At 50.3% G+C, this 23,317-nt stretch overlaps 4 protein-coding genes across 6 annotated transcripts; 2 read left to right on the forward strand and 2 right to left on the reverse strand.

Moving 5' to 3' along the window:
• Window positions 1-80: 80 nt before the first annotated feature.
• LOC108151899 (uncharacterized protein F23B12.7) lies at window positions 81-4,018 on the reverse strand. Its single transcript, XM_017280809.2, has 5 exons — window positions 3,317-4,018; window positions 3,142-3,256; window positions 1,583-3,085; window positions 650-1,516; window positions 81-575 (listed from the first exon to the last, which is right to left on the reverse strand). The coding sequence occupies exons 1-5, from the start codon at window positions 3,911-3,913 to the stop codon at window positions 334-336; spliced, it is 3,324 nt and encodes a 1,107-aa protein (XP_017136298.1). The 5' UTR covers window positions 3,914-4,018; the 3' UTR covers window positions 81-333.
• Window positions 4,019-4,079: 61 nt separating this feature from the next.
• On the forward strand, window positions 4,080-9,748 carry LOC108151901. Its single transcript, XM_017280810.2, has 3 exons — window positions 4,080-5,020; window positions 6,027-7,165; window positions 7,228-9,748. Exons 2-3 carry the CDS (start codon window positions 6,030-6,032, stop codon window positions 9,308-9,310), a joined length of 3,219 nt encoding a protein of 1,072 aa, XP_017136299.2. The 5' UTR covers window positions 4,080-5,020; window positions 6,027-6,029; the 3' UTR covers window positions 9,311-9,748.
• Window positions 9,682-13,626, forward strand: LOC117186827. 2 transcript variants are annotated; one of them, XM_033388119.1, is made up of 3 exons: window positions 9,682-9,774; window positions 9,905-11,043; window positions 11,106-13,626. In XM_033388119.1, exons 2-3 carry the CDS (start codon window positions 9,908-9,910, stop codon window positions 13,186-13,188), a joined length of 3,219 nt encoding a protein of 1,072 aa, XP_033244010.1. In that variant the 5' UTR covers window positions 9,682-9,774; window positions 9,905-9,907; the 3' UTR covers window positions 13,189-13,626. The 2 variants fall into 2 exon arrangements, with proteins under 2 accessions (XP_033244010.1, XP_033244011.1); XM_033388120.1 differs by lacking the exon at window positions 9,682-9,774 and adding an exon at window positions 9,777-9,794.
• Window positions 13,627-15,337: 1,711 nt separating this feature from the next.
• LOC108153159 (myophilin) lies at window positions 15,338-23,107 on the reverse strand. 2 transcript variants are annotated; one of them, XM_017282962.2, is made up of 3 exons: window positions 22,807-23,107; window positions 15,922-16,263; window positions 15,338-15,847 (listed from the first exon to the last, which is right to left on the reverse strand). In XM_017282962.2, the coding sequence occupies exons 1-3, from the start codon at window positions 22,858-22,860 to the stop codon at window positions 15,677-15,679; spliced, it is 567 nt and encodes a 188-aa protein (XP_017138451.1). In that variant the 5' UTR covers window positions 22,861-23,107; the 3' UTR covers window positions 15,338-15,676. The 2 variants fall into 2 exon arrangements, with proteins under 2 accessions (XP_017138451.1, XP_017138452.1); XM_017282963.2 differs by lacking the exon at window positions 22,807-23,107 and adding an exon at window positions 16,341-16,446.
• Between the last annotated feature and the right edge of the window lie 210 nt (window positions 23,108-23,317).

The raw sequence follows: 23,317 nt of genomic DNA on the forward strand, positions 1-23,317 counted from the left end.
ATATATTCAAAGATCCCATATCGATGAACGTTTTTATACGCGGTACTCACAATTTTAAAGATAAGAAAAAATCCGAGTGGTGGATAAGGACTGTAACACTACATATAGTTATTTATTTAATGCTGCAGAAGGGGAAGCACCCCAAGCTGCGTCTGGGTAAGAACGTAACGACCTTTTATTTGAATTCTTCAATGGGAGTAGCTTCAGGTGCAGCTCCAGCTCCACTTATTCTCATTTAAAGACTTGCCTCAACTTATACAAAATGCAAAAAAAATATTTATTGCTGCAGTTGGTAGGTTTTTTGTAATCTCCTCGGAGCTGTATTCTGTGCAGCTAATGCTTCCGCTTCTTGCCTGGTTTCTGTGGCTTGCCTCCTTTGGCCGCTGGTTTGCCGGAAAACCTTTTGCCTGTGTAGGTTTTGCTATTGGAACGGCGTTTCTCCTCCCATTTGATTTGCTTGTCGGAAGATTTGTCCTTGTTGTAGACGGCGTTGCTGGTGCCCTGTCCCTTGACCTTGGCCGTTTCCTCCATCAATGACGAGAACTCATCCGCAGCTGCAAACAGCGAGGACATATCTGCAAGGAGGAAAGATAAAGGAAAAGAATACCAGATGAATATCGGATCGGATCAAAAACTGTGCCAATCTTACCGTGGCTCTGTTTGAGGGTCTTGGCGAAGCTGCGTCCATCCACCATATTGACTTCCTCCTTGCGGGATTTCTTCGACTTGGGCGGCGAATCCTCATCGTCGTCGTCATCATCGTCTGGGCTCTCGGGAGCGTCGCTGGAATCGCTGTCATCCTCTGCATCGGAGGCTTGGTCGCCTTCAGAAATTGAACCCGCATCGTCGTCATCATCATCGTCCAGGGGCTGCAAGTCAATCGAGCCAGTCTCATCGTCGGACTGATCTTCGCCAGCGCCCGACACTTCGTCATCTTCATCCTCTTCACCCAGATTATCATCGCCCCAGTCATCGTCGATCTCGTCCATGTCCTCCTCGTGCTTATCGACCCCCTGCTTCTTCTTCTTGTCCTTCTTCTTGGACTTCTCAGACTGCATCTCGCCGCCGAGCTCCTCGAGGAAGTTCAGCTCATTCTCATCCTCCTCGGCAACGGCGCCCTCTTTGAACTTCTTGCCAAAATAACCATCCAGATACGCTTCGAACTCGTCGTCATCCACCTCGCCCTCCTTCAGGTACTCATCGCCCTGCTCTCCATCATCGTCCTCATCCTTCTTTACCTCCCTCTGCTTCTTGCTCTGGGCCACAATCTCCGCCTGCCTGCGCTTGTGCTCCAAGAAGTTGAGAATGAACATCTCGTCCTCCGTGCAGTTGGCCTTCGTCAGCGACTTCACTGGCTTGCCGCGGCCTCCTTGCGCCATATAGCGCTTGTGGGCCACAGCGGCGCTCTCCGCCTGGGGCGCATCCAGCTTCTTGGGATTTTTGAAGGCGAAACGCTCTAGGAAATGAGGCAGTCCGAAATCTCGCAGAGGATCCCCATAGTAATCGATGCGCTTTTCTGCGGGGGAAAAAGGTGATTAAGCTATGAATTTAAAAAACAAAGAGAGTCCCTATTGTTACTCACGCTCGAGGATCTGTTCGGCAAAGACCTGGACCGTGGGATGGTAGTGCTGACGCAGAAGCAGCAGCTCATGGCGCAGAGTGTAGGCTGCTCCCGCAAAAGCGGGCACACGATGATACGGATCGTATTTGCAGGAATCGATATTGACCACCTTCGACTTGACAGCTTCCGTCTTTACCTCTGGCTGTGGCTCGTCTGCTTCTTCCTTGACTTCGTCTTCGGCATCGCTGCCAAACCTGTCCAGGTCTCCATCCTCTGGCAGGACTGTCTTTAGAGAACTCACTTCATCGGTGGCTCCAATGCCTCCGATGAGCTCCTGGCGCATGCGCAAGAGCTTGTGCAGGACAATCAGACAGCCGGCGGCAATTTGTGGAGGTGCGTAGAGTGTCACCTGGAGGAGACGCTTCACAAAGGCCTGGGCCCTCGCCACATGGTTGTCTATGTGGATGGCACGGTGGACAATGTGGAGGAGCTGTGCCGCCGTCTTGCCGCCCACATTGATGAGGTTCAGGTCCAGCAGCTTTACGTACAGCGCATTGTAGAATCGATCCGATTTCTCCGTTTTAACTGTGACCAGCTGCAGCAGGAGGCCAAGGGTCTGCACTGAGACGCGTATGTCGGCCAAGTGGACGAGTCGGTAGATGGTGTCCTGCATCTCCTTGTTGAGCAGCTCCCCATCGCTGCCCTTCGCAGGCTGGGCCTCCGCAATGGCCTTTTGCAGGCACCTCAAAATGGCCTGCATGGTGCGGTTGTTGACGGCTCCCTTCTGGACGAGGACTTTGAACAGGGCAAAGCATATGTTGACCAGCTTGGTGCACACCTCCGGGCGTCCGGATGGCGCGATGCTGGACAGGAAACAGAGGGCAAAGTGCTGTGCCCGCTCCGAGATATTGTTGCGGAAAAGCAGTTTCTCCGCCTCGGCTACGATGACGCCGCACATGTTTGGGTGGCGTTGGGCCACATCGCTGAGGTGATGCAGCGCCTTGGAGGCTATCTTAGCAATGGGATCGCCCAGCTTGTTCACCAGCATCGTGAGCAGCATTTGTTCCTTCTCTGGGGCATACGAGAGGAGTCGTGCCGCGGCCACGATCGAAGCATTCTTGTTGTGCTCCTGTCCCGTCTGCAGACCCTGCATCACATTCTTGAGGAACTCATGATACTGGTCTTTCAGCTCGTTCTCAAAGTACCAATACGAATAGATGCGACGCTGCTGCTGCTCGCGCAGTGTATCGTCCTTCTGCAGCTTCTTCCAGTCTGCTCCGCGTGTGTGTATCGAGAGCAGCTTCCTGTTGGGCGGCAAGAGCACCTCCTGCCACAGGTCTGTGAGTACAGCGATCACATCGTTGCTGGCCTTGTTGGATATCTTGCAGAAGCTAATTAGAGTGGACAAGGCTTCCAGGTTGCCCAGAGGATTGCTGGTAACCAGCAGGGCCCCGGAATTGGCTCGATCTTTGGCTGTGCCCTTGTGGAGGGCCGTTTGCAGCCAGCGGACATCCGAGGGATTGCCTGTGGGGATAAGATTAGAGTTACAGGAGGGACGATAGTAAATGGAAATGACTTACGCCTGTTAAATGTCGTCTTATCCGCCTCGAAGGCATTCTTGCAGAGATTGAACAACTCCAGCTGCTCGTTGTCCTTCATGTCCAGCACCTCCTCGCTGCTGGGGTAGTCCGGATGCTAAGGAAGGAATGGAGCCAGGATTTATAACTTGCTTTCTTTGTTATGGGCCCAACATACCACTTGGTACCACTTCTTTTGAGACTCCTCCTCCTCGTCAGCCTGCGACTGGTGTTTGCTGCGCTTCATGAAGCTGGCCTGCTTTTCTAGCTCGCCCTCACTGTCGTCTTCGGAGTCGGAGGCCTCCTTCTCAGCTCCATCTTCATCAAACTTTATACGCTGCGGCTTCTTAGTCTTATCAGCCGCTTCGCCGTCATCGCCAAACTTTATTTTCTGTGGTTTCTTGGCCTTTTCGAAGCCGTTTTCCTTTTGGTGGTTTTTCTTCCACGGTTGCTGCTCCTCGACTTCGCCGTCATCGCCGAACTTTATTTTCTGGGGTTTCTTACCACCTTGGAAGCCATGACCGTGCTCCTTTTGGTGGTTTGTCTGCCAAAGTTTTCGCTCCTCGACTTCGCCGTCGCCGTCATCGTCAAAGGTAATTCTTTGGGGTTTCTTCGCCTGGCCATTGCGTTGCTGTGCCTGGTGCTGCTTTTTTGGTTTCTGTGGGCGCTCCTTTTTGTTTGGTTTGGCCACGACCTCTCCTGCATCGTCGAACACAATTTTCTTGTTCTTCAATGGCCCGTTTATCTGCACACCTGTAGCCACTGCTGCCGGCATGTTTTTAGTAGGAAATTAGCACAGTTTAACCATTAAAATAAAACCAACTGCAAGTAAAACCAATCGCACGTGTATTCAACAATTATTTGCCAATCGCTGCGAAGCGCCCGAACATATGCTTCAGTGCAACTCTGCTAAGTCTGCTATCGTTTATCGATTCCTCTGTTTCGCTGTCAGCTGCTACGGGGCGAGCGAGAAGGAAGTACAAAAACCAAGCTCCGTTTCGCTGTCGCGCATTTTCAATCGCAAATCAAAAAAGGTTCAATCCGTGTTTTATTGCATCTGCACTGGAATATAATTCTGAAACAAGTTAATTTTCAAGTGGAGCAGAAATTGCAGTTATCCAATCGATTCGTTTGTGAGACCGAGTGGCTAACATTATTTTGCGTTGCTGCTTTTTCGTGCATTTAAATTTTCTCATACGCACACAAATACACCACTGTGCACACAGCAACTGCAACAATACAATACAGATAGAAAATTGTGCAAAAACGTGTGACGACAGCGGGGGAGGGAGCTGGGCGTGCGGAAAAGTAGCTGTTGAAAGCGGACTCATTGTTTTTTGTGTGGTGCTGTGTGTGGCGGCGGGCGCGCTGCTCACTAAATTAATATTAAAGTGTTTTCTTGCTTCATACGCGGCGGCGATGGCGGCATCAGCGTAGCGTCGTCGTGATGGCTACTTTTCGTATACAAATTCAACAGCGCTGCCAGCTGCTCATTTGGCGAGGAGTGTAAACAAAGCAACGTACGCACACGAACCCACACACACAAGCACACAATCTCACAAAACACCAACGGCGGTTGTGACGGCGACGGCAACGTCTGCGTCGACGTCCTTCACCTTGCGCCTGCTGCTGCGGCTGCCTGCTTGGCTGGCTCTCGCATATTGAATTTCACATCTCCAACATCATTATCATCGTTCATCGTGGTCTCTTTTGTCTTGGGCAACCTGTTCCAGTCCAGACAGGAAGTTTAGCAGAGTGCAGCAGCCAACGGAAGCAGCAGAAAACGCTTCGCTGCCGCTGCCTCTGCCGCTGCGGCCACTGTACTGCTCCGCAGCTGCAGCTGTCTCTCAAAATCAACCGAATTTGCACATCTGCAGCTTGGGTGAGTGTCCAGCCATCCTTTATACCCTCGGGAGTGGAACAAATGTTTCGAAATACGCGCAACAATAACAATGCCAACGCAACTGCTGCGATTTTTTGGGGTGGGATCGCTAGCGAATGACATAGTAAAACCTGCTCTCAATGGGGCGTTGTTGCTGTCCGACGCATCCGCTATTCAAATTCAAGTTTCCGCCTGAACAATTACTCAAACTGTCGTCAACCACTAAGCGTTGTGTTCCAAGTATTACCTCGGAATGGCAGGGGCATGGGCTTGTAACGCCTGTAATCAGTTGACTCAGTTACTAAAAATACACACGTAAAGGTCTTTCCAGTAACAACCATAACTGCTCACGCCTTTCCACATAATCCGATCCGATCCCCCTGGGTTGCTCAAACTATCTATTTCATTCCCCCGTCTCCACCTCCGCTTGCCTGCCGCCTGCCTGCTTATCTCTCTATAAATAAACTCCACTTGAGCACGCGTCAGAGTTCAAGCTCTCACCCATATTCCCGTTCCGTTTATCTTTTGCCCTGACACACACACAAACACACGTGCACAGACACACCGCAATTCCCGCCTCATTGACAGCAGCAGCAGCGACGTCGACCGCAGAACTGCTCTGTGCAATTCCGATTCGAATCACGCTGCACTCACTGTTTTGGCATGGCAGGTGACGCCGTGTGGAGCTTTGGCTTCGAATATTCACTGTGTGACGTCATGTATGCATTCATTATTCCAAAGCATTATGCATTTTCTGTTTTGTAAAAAGAAGTGGCGATTTAATGAACTTTTTAGTCTCACATGTGTGACGTCAGCTCAAAGCAGCTCGCGTTCTTGCGCCACCTTCTCAGTGCGAGGGCATTGAGAATTGATATTTCCCCAAAAGCGTATTTTGCGAGACCTTAAATTACCTTTTCCCGGTTCTGGCCGACAGAACATATAGTCTATCCTTATCCCAGCTTATCGTGGAGATAGTTTTTAAATTTTTATATTCGTTTTTGTTCAGAATATGGCCTCTCCTTCCGTCGTCGATGGCGGGCACAGCGAAACGGCCTGGTTGGAGGATCTGCTGCGCGAGGTACAGCTGGAGCAGTTCCTGGAGCGGATACGCGACGATCTCCAGGTATCGCGCCTGCCCCACTTCGACTATGTACATGACGAAGATCTGGTGCGGTGTGGACTGGGCAAGCCCGCCATACGACGCTTGTTGGAGGCGGTGCGCAAAAAGAAGGCCCATCAGTGGCGCAAGAATATCCTGTCCAAGCTGATTGGTGGCGGCAAGCAGCCCTCGTCTAAGAAGCAGGCCTCCGCCACCCGGGACTCGACACAGGGCAATGGCACGCAGCTGACCTGCCTTATCCATGAGAAGGACATCACCATGGGCCTGAAGCTGGGCGACGGCTCCTTCGGGGTTGTGAGACGCGGCGAGTGGAGCGCTTCGCCGGCGGGCAAGGTTATACCGGTGGCCGTGAAGGTGCTAAAGTCGGATAATCTCACCCAGCCGGGCATTATCGATGACTTCTTCCGCGAGGTGCAGGCCATGCACGCCCTGGATCACTCCAATCTGGTGCGGCTATACGGCGTGGTGCTGTCCCAGCCCATGATGATGATCACGGAGCTGGCCGAGCGGGGCTCCCTGCTGGACACGCTGCGCAAGCAGTGCCGGCACACGGCTCTCACCCACATCTGGAACTGGTCCGTTCAGATCGTGACTGGAATGGCATACCTGGAGCAGAAGCGGTTCCTGCATCGCGACCTCGCCTGCCGCAATGTGCTTCTGGCCGCTGGAAACAAGATCAAAATCGGAGACTTTGGCCTTATGCGCGCTCTGCCCCAGGAGGACGACTGCTACGTCATGTCGGAGCACAAGAAGGTCCCCTTCCCATGGTGTGCCCCGGAATCGCTGCGCTTCCGACAGTTCTCGCATGCCTCCGACACTTGGATGTTCGGCGTGACCCTGTGGGAGATGTTTAGCTTCGGCGAGGATCCCTGGGTGGGCCTAAATGGCTCCCAAATCCTAAGGAAAATCGATCGCGAGGGCGAGCGCCTGCATCAGCCCGATGCGTGTCCGCCGGATGTCTACGCCATGATGCTGCAGTGCTGGGACAAGACCCCGGCAGAGCGTCCAACCTTTGCGGCCCTCAAGTGAGTTAAAAGTGTTTTACAGATTCCAGGGATCCCAGCTAATCCCCCTTAATCCTTCGCAGAGAATACCTGGTCAGCATGTCACCGCCGCTGATGCGAGCCGCGCGCGTCTTTCACGACTCGAAGGGGCTGAAAATCGAGGCTGGCGATACCATTGCCATCATCGATGGACGGCCCGAGCTGAAACTGATCAAGGGTCAAAACCAGCGCACATACGAGATTGGCATCTTCCCGAGAAACTTGCTGGAACAGCGCAAGGTGGCCTCCACCGGCGATGTGGTGATGCGTAGCAGTGCCGGCAACGGCTCCCCGTTCGGCTTCTGCTGGGGTGGTGGAGCCGGGGCCATCGCCAACGGAGAGGAGCGTCAGCGAAAGTGCGTCTCCCTGTCGAACCAGAGTCATGCCAAGGAACGCAAGTCAACGACCAGCAAGCAGTTTGCCTACAACAAGCTAATCAACGATTCAGCCGGACTGCAGCGACGCAATGCTGTGAAGCAAAAGGGTTCTGTAGGGAAGGCTACAGGTGTGACAGTTGGTGGTCCGCAGCGTCCGCCGCCGCCGCAGTTCCAGCAGGAGGGAATACTCGTTGATATATCGCCGGAGGTGCGACCCCTAGGAGCCGGAGGCGACAGCTCATCCATGCAGATGGACAGCTCCTTTTGTTTACTGGATGCCCCCATAGATGTGCCTACATTCTGTGACGTCGAAGGATCGCTGAATGTATCACCAACATTTTTCGATGACCAGCCACAATTCGAGTTCGATCCAGCCAACCAAACTGCCTCTCCGGGACGCCTGCAGCCGCCTCCATACCAAATGCCGCCCACTTATTCCAACACGATGGAGTTTGCCCAGAAGCGAGAGCTGCACCAGCAGCAGTCGACGCCAGTCAGGGAGCGGGATCCCTTCGACACCAGCAGCCTGGAAAGATCAGTGACACTCTACTCGAATCTAAACCAATCTCTGGGGGCGGCCCAGTCGCCGGCCCCCATCTACAATAGTCCGTCGGTGAGGAAGAGCCTCTTTGGCGGTTCCAGCTCGAATAAGGAGAACATGCCTGCCCTGGAGTCAGCAGCCATGCAGTTGAATCTCAGTAATCTCTCGCTGGAAAGGACCGAACCAGTCACCGCCATTGCCAGTCTCCCCGTGGAGCCCTTGCCAGAAACACTGGCTCCTGCCCCTGAGAGCGTATTGTTGGACAAGTCATTCATTGCCGAGCTGGAGAAGGACATGTACAGCAATGGCCAGAACAGGGCCCAGGAGGAGTACCAACGCAACTCCACGCAAGTGTATGCCAACAAGGATATGGTGTACAAACAGAATCTCACGCCCCTCAAGAACGGATGCACCACTTCGAATCATTCCAGCCCCTCGTCGAGTACTTCGCCCAAGCAGAACAACGTGGAGGCAGCCGCGGCCGTCGCATCCACCCAAAGTGTGGTGAATCGCATCTGGTACGAGCAAGTGGCCGCAACGCCTTCGGAGTACTACGCCCAGCCGCCAGCAGAGCAGGCAGAGGAGCAGTTATATCAGAACCACCTTCAGCAGCAGCAGCAACAGCAGCAGCCCGAGACGAACCATTCGTTCGTGGCCATATCCAATCGCGTGGTGGCCCCAAAGAACAATGTGTACGCCTCTTCCGCCTCGCTCTATGATGCAGTGGCGGCCAGCACTGCTGGATCAACCTACTATGGTCAGGTACCAAATGGCAGTGGGCCCGCGATCTACGATGAGGTCACTCTCGATGATTACCTTCGTCCGCATCGACCAGCTCCGCTGGCACCGCCGCCGCTCTCAGCCCAACAAATCCACAGGCGGATGGAGAAAATGCGCCAGCAGCACCTCCAGGATCGGGAGGGAGCCCACCAGCTGTACGCCCCCGTCCCCTCGGACTATGGCCGCGAGCAGGAGAAACTCCAGCAGATGCTGCAGGAGCTTGGCAGTGCGGCCATCGAACAGGAGGTGCGCAATGCGCTGCGGGCAGCCGGCGGTGATGTGTCGCTGGGCACGCGCCACTACAAGATCGACCAGCTGTCGCGATTGGGCGTGGCCGGCAGGGGTCAGTGCGAGCAGGCCCTGCAGCAGAGCAACTGGAGTCTCGAGGTGGCTGCGGAACTGCTCCTGCAGACGACCAGTGCTGGCTAGCCAGACAGCCTGTATCAGTGTAGTTTAGCTAGCTTAGTTAATGCCTCAGTGCACAGACCGACAAGCCGCTGCAGGCCGTGTTTTAGTTCTTTTTTTTTGTTGCTGAATGCCGAATGCTGGGAGAGATCTCGGCGGAATCTGTGTCTAGTAATCTAGTAACTATGTCTCGAATCTTTGTCAAAATACTCCTAAGTGAATGTACGAAGCAAACAATGTCAACGACTGTATGATATATATTATTTTATGTAAGCGATCGATCATATGAAATGATTTTATAAGTGTTATATTCAACGACTGCATAACCCAAATGCAAAGGCCACAAGAATTATTTACAAACAGGCGAAAGTGAAACGAAACAGGATCGGGGCATTAATGTGAATGTATGCAACCATTTGTTTTTAAATCAAAATAAAGTATATCTAATTGTTACAAAACAAAGACCGATTTGAATTTGGCGCCAACCGGTAAGAGTTTCGAGGCAACTGTGAGTTTAAATTACCTTTTCCCGGTTCTGGCCGACAGAACATATAGTCTATTCTTATCCCAGCTTATCGTGGAGATAGTTTACAAATTTTTATATTCGTTTTTGTTCAGAATATGGCCTCTCCTTCCGTCGTCGATGGCGGGCACAGCGAAACGGCCTGGTTGGAGGATCTGCTGCGCGAGGTACAGCTGGAGCAGTTCCTGGAGCGGATACGCGACGATCTCCAGGTATCGCGCCTGTCCCACTTCGACTATGTACATGACGAAGATCTGGTGCGGTGTGGACTGGGCAAGCCCGCCATACGACGCTTGTTGAAGGCGGTGCGCAAAAAGAAGGCCCATCAGTGGCGCAAGAATATCCTGTCCAAGCTGATTGGTGGCGGCAAGCAGCCCTCGTCTAAGAAGCAGGCCTCCGCCACCCGGGACTCGACACAGGGCAATGGCACGCAGCTGACCTGCCTTATCTATGAGAAGGACATCACCATGGGCCCGAAGCTGGGCGACGGCTCCTTCGGGGTTGTGAGACGCGGCGAGTGGAGCGCTTCGCCGGCGGGCAAGGTTATACCGGTGGCCGTGAAGGTGCTAAAGTCGGATAATCTTACCCAGCCGGGCATTATCGATGACTTCTTCCGCGAGGTGCAGGCCATGCACGCCCTGGATCACTCCAATCTGGTGCGGCTATACGGCGTGGTGCTGTCCCAGCCCATGATGATGATCACGGAGCTGGCCGAGCGGGGCTCCCTGCTGGACACGCTGCGCAAGCAGTGCCGGCACACGGCTCTCACCCACATCTGGAACTGGTCCGTTCAGATCGTGACTGGAATGGCATACCTGGAGCAGAAGCGGTTCCTGCATCGCGACCTCGCCTGCCGCAATGTGCTTCTGGCCGCTGGAAACAAGATCAAAATCGGAGACTTTGGCCTTATGCGCGCTCTGCCCCAGGAGGACGACTGCTACGTCATGACGGAGCACAAGAAGGTCCCCTTCCCATGGTGTGCCCCGGAATCGCTGCGCTTCCGACAGTTCTCGCATGCCTCCGACACTTGGATGTTCGGCGTGACCCTGTGGGAGATGTTTAGCTTCGGCGAGGATCCCTGGGTGGGCCTAAATGGCTCCCAAATCCTAAGCAAAATCGATCGCGAGGGCGAGCGCCTGCATCAGCCCGATGCGTGTCCGCCGGATGTCTACGCCATGATGCTGCAGTGCTGGGACAAGACCCCGGCAGAGCGTCCAACCTTTGCGGTCCTCAAGTGAGCTAAAAGTGTTTTACAGATTCCAGGGATCCCAGCTAATCCCCCTTAATCCTTCGCAGAGAATACCTGGTCAGCATGTCACCGCCGCTGATGCGAGCCGCGCGCTTCTTTCACGACTCGAAGGGGCTGAAAATCGAGGCTGGCGATACCATTACCATCATCGATGGACGGCCCGAGCTGAAACTGATCAAGGGTCAAAACCAGCGCACATACGAGATTGGCATCTTCCCGAGAAACTTGCTGGAACAGCGCAAGGTGGCCTCCACCGGCGATGTGGTGATGCGTAGCAGTGCCGGCAACGGCTCCCCGTTCGGCTTCTGCTGGGGTGGTGGAGCCGGGGACATCGCCAACGGAGAGGAGCGTCAACGAAAGTGCGTCTCCCTGTCGAACCAGAGTCATGCCAAGGAACGCAAGTCAACGACCAGCAAGCAGTTTGCCTACAACAAGCTAATCAACGATTCAGCCGGACTGCAGCGACGCAATGCTGTGAAGCAAAAGGGTTCTGTAGGGAAGGCTACAGGTGTGACAGTTGGTGGTCCGCAGCGTCCGCCGCCGCCGCAGTTCCAGCAGGAGGGAATACTCGTTGATATATCGCCGGAGGTGCGACCCCTAGGAGCCGAAGGCGACAGCTCATCCATGCAGATGAACAGCTCCTTTTGTTTACTGGATGCCCCCATAGATGTGCCCACATTCTGTGACGTCGAAGGATCGCTGAATGTATCACCAACATTTTTCGATGACCAGCCACAATTCGAGTTCGATCCAGCCAACCAAACTGCCTCTCCGGGACGCCTGCAGCCGCCTCCATACCAAATGCCGCCCACTTATTCCAACACGATGGAGTTTGCCCAGAAGCGAGAGCTGCACCAGCAGCAGTCGACGCCAGTCAGGGAGCGGGATCCCTTCGACACCAGCAGCCTGGAAAGATCAGTGACACTCTACTCGAATCTAAACCAATCTCTGGGGGCGGCCCAGTCGCCGGCCCCCATCTACAATAGTCCGTCGGTGAGGAAGAGCCTCTTTGGCGGTTCCAGCTCGAATAAGGAGAACATGCCTGCCCTGGAGTCAGCAGCCATGCAGTTGAATCTCAGTAATCTCTCGCTGGAAAGGACCGAACCAGTCACCGCCATTGCCAGTCTCCCCGTGGAGCCCTTGCCAGAAACACTGGCTCCTGCCCCTGAGAGCGTATTGTTGGACAAGTCATTCATTGCCGAGCTGGAGAAGGACATGTACAGCAATGGCCAGAACAGGGCCCAGGAGGAGTACCAACGCAACTCCACGCAAGTGTATGCCAACAAGGATATGGTGTACAAACAGAATCTCACGCCCCTCAAGAACGGATGCACCACTTCGAATCATTCCAGCCCCTCGTCGAGTACTTCGCCCAAGCAGAACAACGTGGAGGCAGCCGCGGCCGTCGCATCCACCCAAAGTGTGGTGAATCGCATCTGGTACGAGCAAGTGGCCGCAACGCCTTCGGAGTACTACGCCCAGCCGCCAGCAGAGCAGGCAGAGGAGCAGTTATATCAGAACCACCTTCAGCAGCAGCAGCAACAGCAGCAGCCCGAGACGAACCATTCGTTCGTGGCCATATCCAATCGCGTGGTGGCCCCAAAGAACAATGTGTACGCCTCTTCCGCCTCGCTCTATGATGCAGTGGCGGCCAGCACTGCTGGATCAACCTACTATGGTCAGGTACCAAATGGCAGTGGGCCCGCGATCTACGATGAGGTCACTCTCGATGATTACCTTCGTCCGCATCGACCAGCTCCGCTGCCACCGCCGCCGCTCTCAGCCCAACAAATCCACAGGCGGATGGAGAAAATGCGCCAGCAGCACCTCCAGGATCGGGAGGGAGCCCACCAGCTGTACGCCCCCGTCCCCTCGGACTATGGCCGCGAGCAGGAGAAACTCCAGCAGATGCTGCAGAAGCTTGGCAGCGCGGCCATCGAACAGGAGGTGCGCAATGCGCTGCGGGCAGCCGGCGGTGATGTGTCGCTGGGCACGCGCCACTACAAGATCGACCAGCTGTCGCGATTGGGCGTGGCCGGCAGGCGTCAGTGCGAGCAGGCCCTGCAGCAGAGCAACTGGAGTCTCGAGGTGGCTGCGGAACTGCTCCTGCAGACGACCAGTGCTGGCTAGCCAGACAGCCTGTATCAGTGTAGTTTAGCTAGCTTAGTTAATGCCTCAGTGCACAGACCGACAAGCCGCTGCAGGCCGTGTTTTAGTTCTTTTTTTTTGTTGCTGAATGCCGAATGCTGGGAGAGATCTCGGCGGAATCTGTGTCTAGTAATCTAGTAACTATGTCTCGAATCTTTGTCAAAATACTCCTAAGTGAATGTACGAAGCAAACAATGTCAACGACTGTATGATATATATTATTTTATGTAAGCGATCGATCATATGAAATGATTTTATAAGTGTTATATTCAACGACTGCATAACCCAAATGCAAAGGCCACAAGAATTATTTACAAACAGGCGAAAGTGAAACGAAACAGGATCGGGGCATTAATGTGAATGTATGCAACCATTTGTTTTTAAATCAAAATAAAGTATATCTAATTGTTACAAAACAAAGACCGATTTGAATTTGGCGCCAACCCGTAAGAGTTTCGAGGCAACTGTGAGTTTTTGTCATTTGTTTTTTATGAGCCTGGATCGGGATTCCATTAAGGATTAAGGATTAAGGATTTTCGGATCACACCACAGCCATAGCAGCCACAGGAGCCGCAGCTAATTATGATCCTTGATCGAGGACTTCATCAGGGACATTTTTCTGATCACAGAAGGATATGGCATTTTTGGTGATGATCCCATCAAAACAAGGACATCTTCCGATCACAGGAAGCCATGCCATGCTCCGATTGGTCGCTATATTCAAACAATGCCTCCCAATGGGCGAAACGAGTAATTTTCATCTTCGAGGCACCAGGCGAACAGAAATCGCAGAAAGCCACTTTCTGTTATCTAACATTATTTGTTTGCCCTTCGCTGTTATTTAACTTTGCTGTTAAGTGCCCCCAAAAGATGCAAACTTGTTCAGATTATTTGTTTTCTTTATTAGATTAAGCGTTGAATCCATGCAATGCAATGCAATGCATAAATATAGTACAGTATAGTATAGTATATAGTATAGTATACAAGTAGTATATCTTACAAAGCCAAGCCTCATTCTATACGCAAGAGGCAATGCAAATATTGTTTTGGCAAAACGCATTATTTTCAGTCGCCTTCAAGGCCTCGCGGAGACATTGATTGCCAGCGTTTTGCCCTCCCTAATAGTGGCCGATGATCCCTCATATTCCGTTTTCTCCATTACGTCTTTAGCCGAATGACCGCCAATACAGCGAGAAGAAGCTCCCTTCCTGGGAGCCTTCTGCAGGGCAGATCTGCAGTATAAAGTGAGTAAAGCAGCGTTGCATTTTGTGGGTCATCCCAAAAGTATGCTATGGTTTGTGTATTCAGTAAAAGAGTTTAATATGAATAAAATACGCTCCTTTTTTTGCTTTCTCCTCTATTTGTGGACCGAGATGGGCGTGCCACGCCTCTCCTGATCGGAACAAATATCCTTGATTGATTTGGACGCATATTGCGTGAAGGACGATCTTTGAAGAGCGGGAATCGGATCGCCTCGGATGTGCCTGTGCTGCAGCCCAACTTCTCTGGATAATGAGCCCTACCCACTGTCCAAAGGAACATTCCCGAGGATCGGGTGATTGACACGCCAGAACCCACCTGTTCGCCATTTCGTGTACGCTGGCTGTTTTGTTTTGTTGTTTGCTGAAAATTATCCACAAATTAAAGCATTGCACAGTCGATTTCTGTTAAAAGAACAACTATTTATTTTCAACAGGGGACAGTATTCAAAATAGATCATTCAAAGTGTGTAATAGATGTATATGCATATACTCGTGTGTATATATGTATACTCTGGCTGTAAATACATTTAATTAAATGCTCAGGTTGATTGATATTCTCAGGTGGTTAGTTCGAAACTCTACGAGATAGAAGACACTTGACTTCCCTTTCATCATGCAACTCCATTTGCATTGGGACGAACAGTTTCAAACTGCCCTTCGATGGCACAAAATCCGAGTGCAGTGGGAGCAGAACAGTGATGGGTGGTGGGGCGGTGTGTGGCGGTTCTTAAGAACGATATTATCAGAGTGATAAGAGAGTGGTGGAGTGCGCAGTGCGGAATGCGGAATGCGAATGTTGAAAATATAAATATATCATTCTAAGAATGTCCGTGTGCGGACTTGGATGTGAGTACTTACGAGTAATAATATTTAAAAAAAATAAATGTAGTTTATGTAATAACATAACAGCATTCGCCTGCTACAATTGGAATACAAATACAAATTGGTATCATAAATATATAATCGTTAATCGTTAATCGCTTCTGGTTTCGCTCTCTCTACATATTTCATATAATTTATCGTGTGTTCTCAAAATGTCATAATTAAACCTGAACTATACCCAAATCAAAGAGGACTCAATGCCAAAACTACCGAAGGTAGCCGCAGCGGAAGATGTTGGCTTTTGGTTTTGGCTTTATTGCGGAATGTCTGAGAGTGGAGATGGGTGAGGGTGGGGGGGAGGTGGACTAATGCTGCCACTGCCACTTCTACATGTGCCTGGTGTTGCCGAAGTTGATGCCCGACTGGGTGGCGCCCTTGTTGGAGCCGTACTGCAGGGAGATGACATTCTGGCCGGCGCGCAGCTGCTCGTCGCTGAAGTTGCGCACATTCTTGTCGGCCTCCTTGGGTCCGATCGAGGGCTTGTTGAAGTTCGAGGCCTGCAGATAAGGCGGATAAGAGATCGTTGTTAAAGCGATTTTGTGAATATTTTGCGAGCGACGATTGCACTCACCTTGCGACCCAGCGACTGCAGGCAGATAACCACAGAGTTCAGATTCTGGCGCTCCCAGAGATCCACGCTCTGGAAGGTCTCCTGGGTGGGGACGCCAAAGTTCTTGGCGCACTCCAGGAAGGCCGAGATGTTCTCCATGCACTTGAAGGCCATTTTGCTCTCGTTCACCTTCTTGATGGAGCCCGGCTGCAGGGCGTTGGCCAGCTTGCACAGGATCACGCCATCCTTGAGCACTTCGAAGAAGTTGTCCGTGTCCCCGGACGTGTTGATGGGCTCAGCGGTCACGGACTTGATCCACTCCAGGGACTCCTGGGCCAGCTCCTCGCTGTACTTTGAGTTAATCTGTAATCAGGACAAAGGGCGGACTTCTGGTTAGACTTTTGGGAATCTTTAGGGATACTCAAAGATACGGGGGCCACCTTGGACTGATACATGGCTCTCTGCTCTGCTAATCCCACTCTTTCGGAGGGTCTTTCTAGACTGGGGACACCAATCGCGCGAGTCAAATCATGTCCAGAGCCAGACAGTATCTCTGGCTCTAACGATAATGTGTTATTTCCCCTGCAACTATCTCAGGAAATATCGGTGATAAGGGAGTTATCATTAATTGGCTATAAACATCAACCTTTCCCTGTCTGGCACTCGTGACATTTTCGCCGTTAATATATTTCGAGTTGCGATAAGGATAAGATTGCACTCCGCCTACACTCTGCGCCTCTCTCTCTCTAACTCTCTCCCTCTCCCTCTCCCTCTCTCCCTCGACTGCCACTCCCCATCGAATGGGTGCTGGTGCTGGTGCTGGTGCTGGTGCTGGTGCTGACTTGCTCAAATTATAAAAGTCAGTCACGTTCGCAATGTTCTCAAAGCAATATACAATATACAATATTCATACTATACAGTATAGATACATATATACATATATGTACAGCCATATTTGCCAATGCCGATAGCTTTGGCTGGGAGCGGAGCCTGTTTTATCCGAGTGTCTTGACCATATTCGGCCTTAAGTTTGCCGGCCGCTTGGGCGTCCTTCGCACCGATTTTGGCCATAGAGCGAGCTCTATCTGTGAGCGTGGCCCACCACTTGTTGAGCATAGCATCTGGTCCCTGGCCCCTGGCCCCCATTCCAAGCGGAGCAACATTTCCAACCGCAAAAACCAAAAATCAAAAACCACACAAGCGTTGCGTGTCGTGTTTCCATTTAGCTTTAGGCCAATCCAATAAAAATCCAATAAAAATCCAAATCCAAATCCAAATCGGAATCAAAATGTTTAACAATCTTTAGGCCATCACCCCACTCCACCCCACCCACTCGTTATTATTGGTTTTATTTGATTGAATTGTTAGTGCCGGTCGCTAACAGATTTCAGATAATCAGCAATTTTTATCAAAGCGAACAGAGGAATACATACATGCACAGAGTGTACATATGTATACCGTCCATACATATATATAAGGAAAAATGTACTTTACTTCCACTAAAATGTGTGATTTGGCTCTGACGGCCGAGTCTATTAAAATGAATGATCTCAGAAAACAAATGGAACGATTGTCGCCAATTGAGTTGTATTGTGGCTGGTGGCTATGGGCTTGGGACTTGGGGCCCCTGGTGCCACCACTCCTTATCGCTGCCCCTCTGGGAAATGCAAGCAAACCCACCAATTGCCGGCGTTATAGAGGGGGATAGCAGACAGAGGCTTTCCCTGGATTTGTGTACTTAACAAAGGTGAATGCACTGTACTACATCCATGTGTATGTATGCAAGTCTGTTCCCTCTGATCTCCCTTTCGCAACGGTAGTCGCAGCCGCCAATTGTCAAACATCAAATTTTACGAGCATTATTAACGACTGATCCATGATTAAGATATGAAGAGGCACAGCATCCATATGCAAATAGCCTGGAAATGACTCTATCATCAGAGAAGCTGACGGATTTCTCTTTCAATTATTAAACGGCCATCACAGTGGGCTATCGATAATTGCAATCGTTCCTTCCCACTGATTCGCTAATTGGAATAACGGTCGGCCAACAGTCCAACAGCAGAGGTCAGCCGATTAGAAACCGTTGCCAGAGACAGAGCTGGAGCCGGAGACAGCACTTATCTTATCCCGAAAACAAAGCCACATCAAATGGAACCAAATAACAGAATCCATCATTCATCATTGGTAGAGGGACAGGGAAACGTCTCGCGAAGCGTGAGACAATTAATAAAAATTATTTTGATTGACATTCTCTGCAAGAATCTGGCATCTGGCCCCGGCCACAAGATGACCATAACTCTGGAAGAACACCCCGATCTCCGATCGCCCCCTCCGATCATGATGATTATGATGATGGCAGATAAATTGACACCCTCCGGGCAGATGAATAAATTTCGACTAGGCATAAATATGTAGATGGTATTCTACGGCCTGCCGGCCTGCCGGCCTGCCTGCCCGCCTATCTGTCTATAGATAATCGTAAATAAAAAGCCGTTAAGAAACTAATGAATGCCGAACATTTCTTACACGTTTTCGACAGTTCCAGTTGGTGGTCCCAACAGAATCGAACACAAAAAAAATGCTAGAGAATAGCAAAATTATTTCTGCTTTCTGCCAAGTTACGAGTCTTCCCCTGCCCCTCACCCATCTTTCCTACACATAGTTTTTTTTTCTTCTTATTTTTTTTTTAAGCGCTATTTTAATGAGTCAGCAGCAAGCGACTGTCGGAAAGCACGGAGCCAGCAGTTCATTTGTTTTATTTTTTGCCATTTAGTTTTGAGTGAGTTTGAGGTCGTCTTGAAATTCAACGACAATCGAATGCCGGCACAAAAGTACAGCAAATGATATATACTATGTATACTCGTATAAGGAATAATGATGGGAGTGTGTTTTTAGTTTCCATTGTATGGGTATCGTGTACGGGTATGTACAGCTGGCCAGAACGTGCTGCCTTATCGTAAGTTAGGGGCATTCCAGGGTCTTCTCCTGTACATTTGTATGTTTGCTTGTAGATTGCAAAATAATCAGTAACGAAATTTCAAAAGTTTTGTTTTGTTTCCGTTAGAAAAACCCCTTAGATGAAAGCGAATCAACTACACTTTTTATATTTCCAGTAGCCCCCAAACGACACTCACCGACCTGGGGGTCTGTGTGTTTTTGTGTCTTTTTTTTTTGGGTCTATGGGTCAGTTTGATGAATTAACCAAGATTACGGACAATTACCAGCAGCGTGACAATGAAATGCCCACAAGAACCTAATTAATTCTCATGCTTATGATGTTTGTAGTTATTGTCTGTGGGAAGAGGAAGCCCATGCACCGGGCCCTTCAAGTACGTTCTGGGTGGATGGCATTCTACACGCAATGCGAATTAGTGACCCTTCAAGGCGACCCGGTCTGGGGCTGGGGCTGGGCCTGGCTCTGGGTCTGGGCCTGGCTCTGGCTTTTAGTTAAATTAAAATTGAAGGGGCTGGCTCTTGTCTTCTGGCTTCCCGCATACTCACGCTTACTTTCCAAAAACTGTGGGCCAGCAAAAACTCTCCATCGAAAAAACAGAGCTAAATTAAACCTGTCTTACTGCCAACGCAATATGATTCCCATCCATCCCACCTACGTTACTTGAAAAGTGAAAATATTTCGGGGAGAAACTATTCCGTGTCCGTGTCCGTGTCCATGATTCAGACAGTGAGTGAATCTTTACCTCTAAAAATATTCTATTCCAGGGTTCTGACTTCATGAGCCCAACTCTGACGGAAGTTTCCGCTCTGCAAACGAAACAAATGTCTGCACATTTGTCCCCCCAAATATAAGAAAATGAAACTAAAAACAAGAGGAGATTGGAGATCCAGTCGGAAGACTGATGATCATTGCATAATAATCCATTGTAGGATATGAGAAGCAGGGGCACGTAATGCCTGGTCTGGCCTGGTCTGGTCTGGCCTGGCCTGGTTGATGGCTTTTTGAAGCCAGCGATCGTTGAGTCGAGTCGATGATGTCATGCCTTGGCTTTGGATCCATCGGATCCGATGGCTTTGCTTTGCCTTAGACCGGGACTGGGGTCGGGGCCCCATCAATTTGAACTTTGGCAATATTTCAGCAAAGATGACGATGATTAGCTAAATGTGTGTATGGTATGCCCGTCTAAAAGGGAATCACAATCACTCAGAGTTTGACGCATCACCAAACAAACACACACTACTCTCTACTCTACTCTGTTTCGCCATTACGTAAGCTGCGAAATTCGAAAATACATTTCTGGCGATTATTCATTCACCCGATTCCGATTCCGATGCCGATTTCATTTCCCTTTCTTTCGCGATGTGGCTGTGGATGCGTCATGTGATCCATGACAATTGCTGACCAATATCTGGGAGATATGTATGCACTGCTACTACTCGTGAATAAATGTCATTTCGACTGTGAAAACATCAACAAAATTCCGAAAATGTAACGAGGTCAACTACAGTATGTTATGATATGATACGCTCTTTTGGACATAATACTCTCAAGTTTTAAGCCAAATTCGAGTGCCGTGCCAGAGGGGAGGTGCCATAAAGACCCATAAAGAGAACTCTTATTATTATTATGGATGTTGCTGTATGATGTGTTCGAACGGGGGAACCAACGGGGTTGGTTGGGGGTTTGGTCTTTCATTTGGTGCCGGAGTTTCACCGGAAATCCAAACAACATTTGATTTATGACTCCCTCTACTCTACTGTTTATGGCTTATCTAAAAATGACGGTGTCTGTCTGATGGTGTTGGGTAGGTACATTGTACATGTACGAGTACAAGTACAAGTACAGGTACGTGTATGTGGGCCAACTGCTGAAGAGCTGCGAGGGAGGCCCCCACCGACAAGTTCCATTTACTGATACCGATAGAAGATACCTGTACATGGATATGTTGCGTGCTGCGGATGTACAAATGTGTGCAAAGGGGGGGCCACGGATTCGGATTCGGATTCGGACTCTTGGCAGCCAAATACGGCCCAGGTGATTAGTACGTGGCTAATGTTTCAATGGCTGGAACAACGAAAACCATCAGCGACAGCGACAGCGACAGCGAAAGCAGGGGGAAATGGTTAACAAGAAAACGTCTAATTAACGCGCTTCTGGGAAGGGTTGTAAGGGTTCTCTCGGTTCTCTCAGTCGAAAGGGGCTGCAGCAGAACCCAAGCAAAGCCATGCCCTGCCCGAAATTTGAAACGAAATGCCAGTCAAATATGCGCTACATACAGATACAGATACAGATACAGATACAGCTGTAGCTTTCAGATATACTCGGACGAGTATGTATGCATATACATATGTACCTTCTTATATAGAAATTTTGTTTTCTTACTGTTGTTTGTTCATGCCACATACTCTTTAAGTGCTTGACGACGATGGCGACGGCGACGACGACGACGACGAGCGACGCGACCCGACGCATGTGTCTGGGTGTTGGTGTGTTTTTCATGGCGTTCATGGAAAGGTGCTCCTATCGCTTTTCCCCCCTTCTGCCACGCATTCAACGTCTTCGACTCGACTCTCCATTTCGGAGAGTTGCTTCAAAGCCGAAATGATCAAAGTCGAAACGGGGCAGGAGACGACAACGACAACGACAGCGACGCCGTGGCGGTTGCCGTTGCCGTTGCCGTTGCCTTTGCCTTTGCCGCCAGCTGGCTGTTGAGGATGACATCATCGCCTCCAGCTCCTGTGGCTTCGAGAGCCGAGCTGGCCGCCATTTGATCGCGATTTGAAGCTGAGACGACGACAGCTGGCCTGCATGCCAGGCGGAACGAGTGTATGCCCTGCCACCTACCACTCTCCGAAGGATGATCTTGTTTGGCTCTCCTCCCTGTATACCCTACACTCTCCCACCAAAAGGCAGCCTCTGCTCTGCAAAAGCAAACCTGTTGAATCTTGGCATATTGCCAGAAGGGTATTCGAAACATCGACTGTCGAAAGCCGCAGCATTTTGTACCCATTTATTTTGTGTTTTTTTATTTTTGTGAAATGTTGTAACTATTGTATAGTTGTCTTTTTGCCTTTGTTGTTGTTGTCGGACTGCACTTAATCCCCTTTACCGGGCGACATATACAATTTCACTTTGGCTTAGGCGCGGGGCGGCTTGAATTGCGTAACTGTTGAAGGGTACTACGAAAATATACAAATGTACATATGTATGCATGTGCATACCCCCCCTTTCATTCTGGTAGAAAAGTGCATTTGCCAGGGGGTGTGCATGTAATACAAAGTGTGCTGTAAATAGGCGGAACTAATGTTGTCAATTTATTCAAGGAAGGGAACTAACTGCAGAGCAGACAAATTCCATTTTGGAAAGGGAATCAACAACGAACCGCAGTGATCATTCATTAAATGCACCACAGAATTCCCCTGGAACCATCCTAAGACCTAAGACAGCTTTCAATGGGTGACGGTGGGGGGTTGATTCAAATGGAATAATAGTTGCCGCACTTGAAAGCTGTTTTCTAATGAAATAATTCGCGTACTTGAAAGCTGTTTTCAAAGAGCAGAACGAAGCCCATCATCATACATTACGCATGCATCACACACACAGCCGTACGCGTGCGCGTACAGGCATAGGCAAGTCGGAGCACCATTTCTCACATACCACATTCATTATCCGAGCCCCAAGCTCACTTATCAACGGAATGAGGTCATTCCTTGTTAGACGAAATTCCATTTTTAGTTTATTTTGCTGGCTTTTGGCGCGAGGCAGATAAAACTCGGCGTCGAATCGCCAAATAAAGTCAATGATGCAGCCGAGCAGCCTCCAAAGCACACACCCCAACCACCCCACACTCCCATAGCACGTCGGGCCCAGTTTCAGTTTCAGTTTCTGTTTCTGTTTTTCGGCAATTTGTTTATTCTGCTGTTTGTTGTAGTTGTTGTAGTACTTACTTTGCGTTGGGCCTCGGCGGCAAAACCAGACTTGGGTGCACGGTTGGACGACATGTTGCTGCTGGAGAAACGGGTTTGCGGGTTTGCAGGGAGCCTGGCTTAAACAAAAAAAATGCTGGTTGAAATGTAGGTTGGTGGTGTCTTGGCCTGGCCTGGGCTATATCGGTATTCGGTATGCACAACAATGCTACGATGCACTGTCCACCAAAAAAAATGGAATGGCTATCACGGCAAACGGAACGTTAAAACGAAAGACAGAAAGGCACGACCGCGTTTAACGAAAGCTCAGAGTGTTTTAACGGTGCAATCCAAACAGGGGAGCTACGAAAACTCGGTCATGTTGAAATTCTACAAGGTGGTGTGCTCCCTAACGCGCTCTCCCGGAGAGAGCAAAATGCTCAATTTGGCGTTGTATCGGAGCAGCTTTGTGTTAGCGTTAGCTTTGCTTCAATTCTCTCTGAGCTCTTCTCTCTCGCCGCTGCTCATCAGCTGGTTTGGCCATGATGATGTC

This window comes from Drosophila miranda, chromosome XR (assembly GCF_003369915.1).
Source record: "Drosophila miranda strain MSH22 chromosome XR, D.miranda_PacBio2.1, whole genome shotgun sequence".
In the NCBI taxonomy this organism is placed as follows: domain Eukaryota; kingdom Metazoa; phylum Arthropoda; class Insecta; order Diptera; family Drosophilidae; genus Drosophila; species Drosophila miranda.

Excerpts from the sequence above, each read along its gene's own strand:
- LOC108151901 (XM_017280810.2), top strand. The coding sequence starts at position 6,030 with ATGGCCTCTCCTTCCGTCGTCGATGGCGGGCACAGCGAAACGGCCTGG. Across the intron at positions 7,166-7,227 it reads CCAACCTTTGCGGCCCTCAA|AGAATACCTGGTCAGCATGT; the intron begins GTGAGTTAAAAG and ends AATCCTTCGCAG.
- LOC117186827 (XM_033388119.1), top strand. The coding sequence starts at position 9,908 with ATGGCCTCTCCTTCCGTCGTCGATGGCGGGCACAGCGAAACGGCCTGG. Across the intron at positions 11,044-11,105 it reads CCAACCTTTGCGGTCCTCAA|AGAATACCTGGTCAGCATGT; the intron begins GTGAGCTAAAAG and ends AATCCTTCGCAG.
- LOC108151899 (XM_017280809.2), bottom strand. The coding sequence starts at position 3,913 with ATGCCGGCAGCAGTGGCTACAGGTGTGCAGATAAACGGGCCATTGAAG. Across the intron at positions 3,086-3,141 it reads TAAGACGACATTTAACAGGC|GCAATCCCTCGGATGTCCGC; the intron begins GTAAGTCATTTC and ends TTATCCCCACAG. Across the intron at positions 1,517-1,582 it reads TGCCGAACAGATCCTCGAGC|AAAAGCGCATCGATTACTAT; the intron begins GTGAGTAACAAT and ends TTTCCCCCGCAG.
- LOC108153159 (XM_017282962.2), bottom strand. The coding sequence starts at position 22,860 with ATGTCGTCCAACCGTGCACCCAAGTCTGGTTTTGCCGCCGAGGCCCAA. Across the intron at positions 16,264-22,806 it reads CCGCCGAGGCCCAACGCAAA|ATTAACTCAAAGTACAGCGA; the intron begins GTAAGTACTACA and ends TCCTGATTACAG. Across the intron at positions 15,848-15,921 it reads TGCAGTCGCTGGGTCGCAAG|GCCTCGAACTTCAACAAGCC; the intron begins GTGAGTGCAATC and ends CCTTATCTGCAG.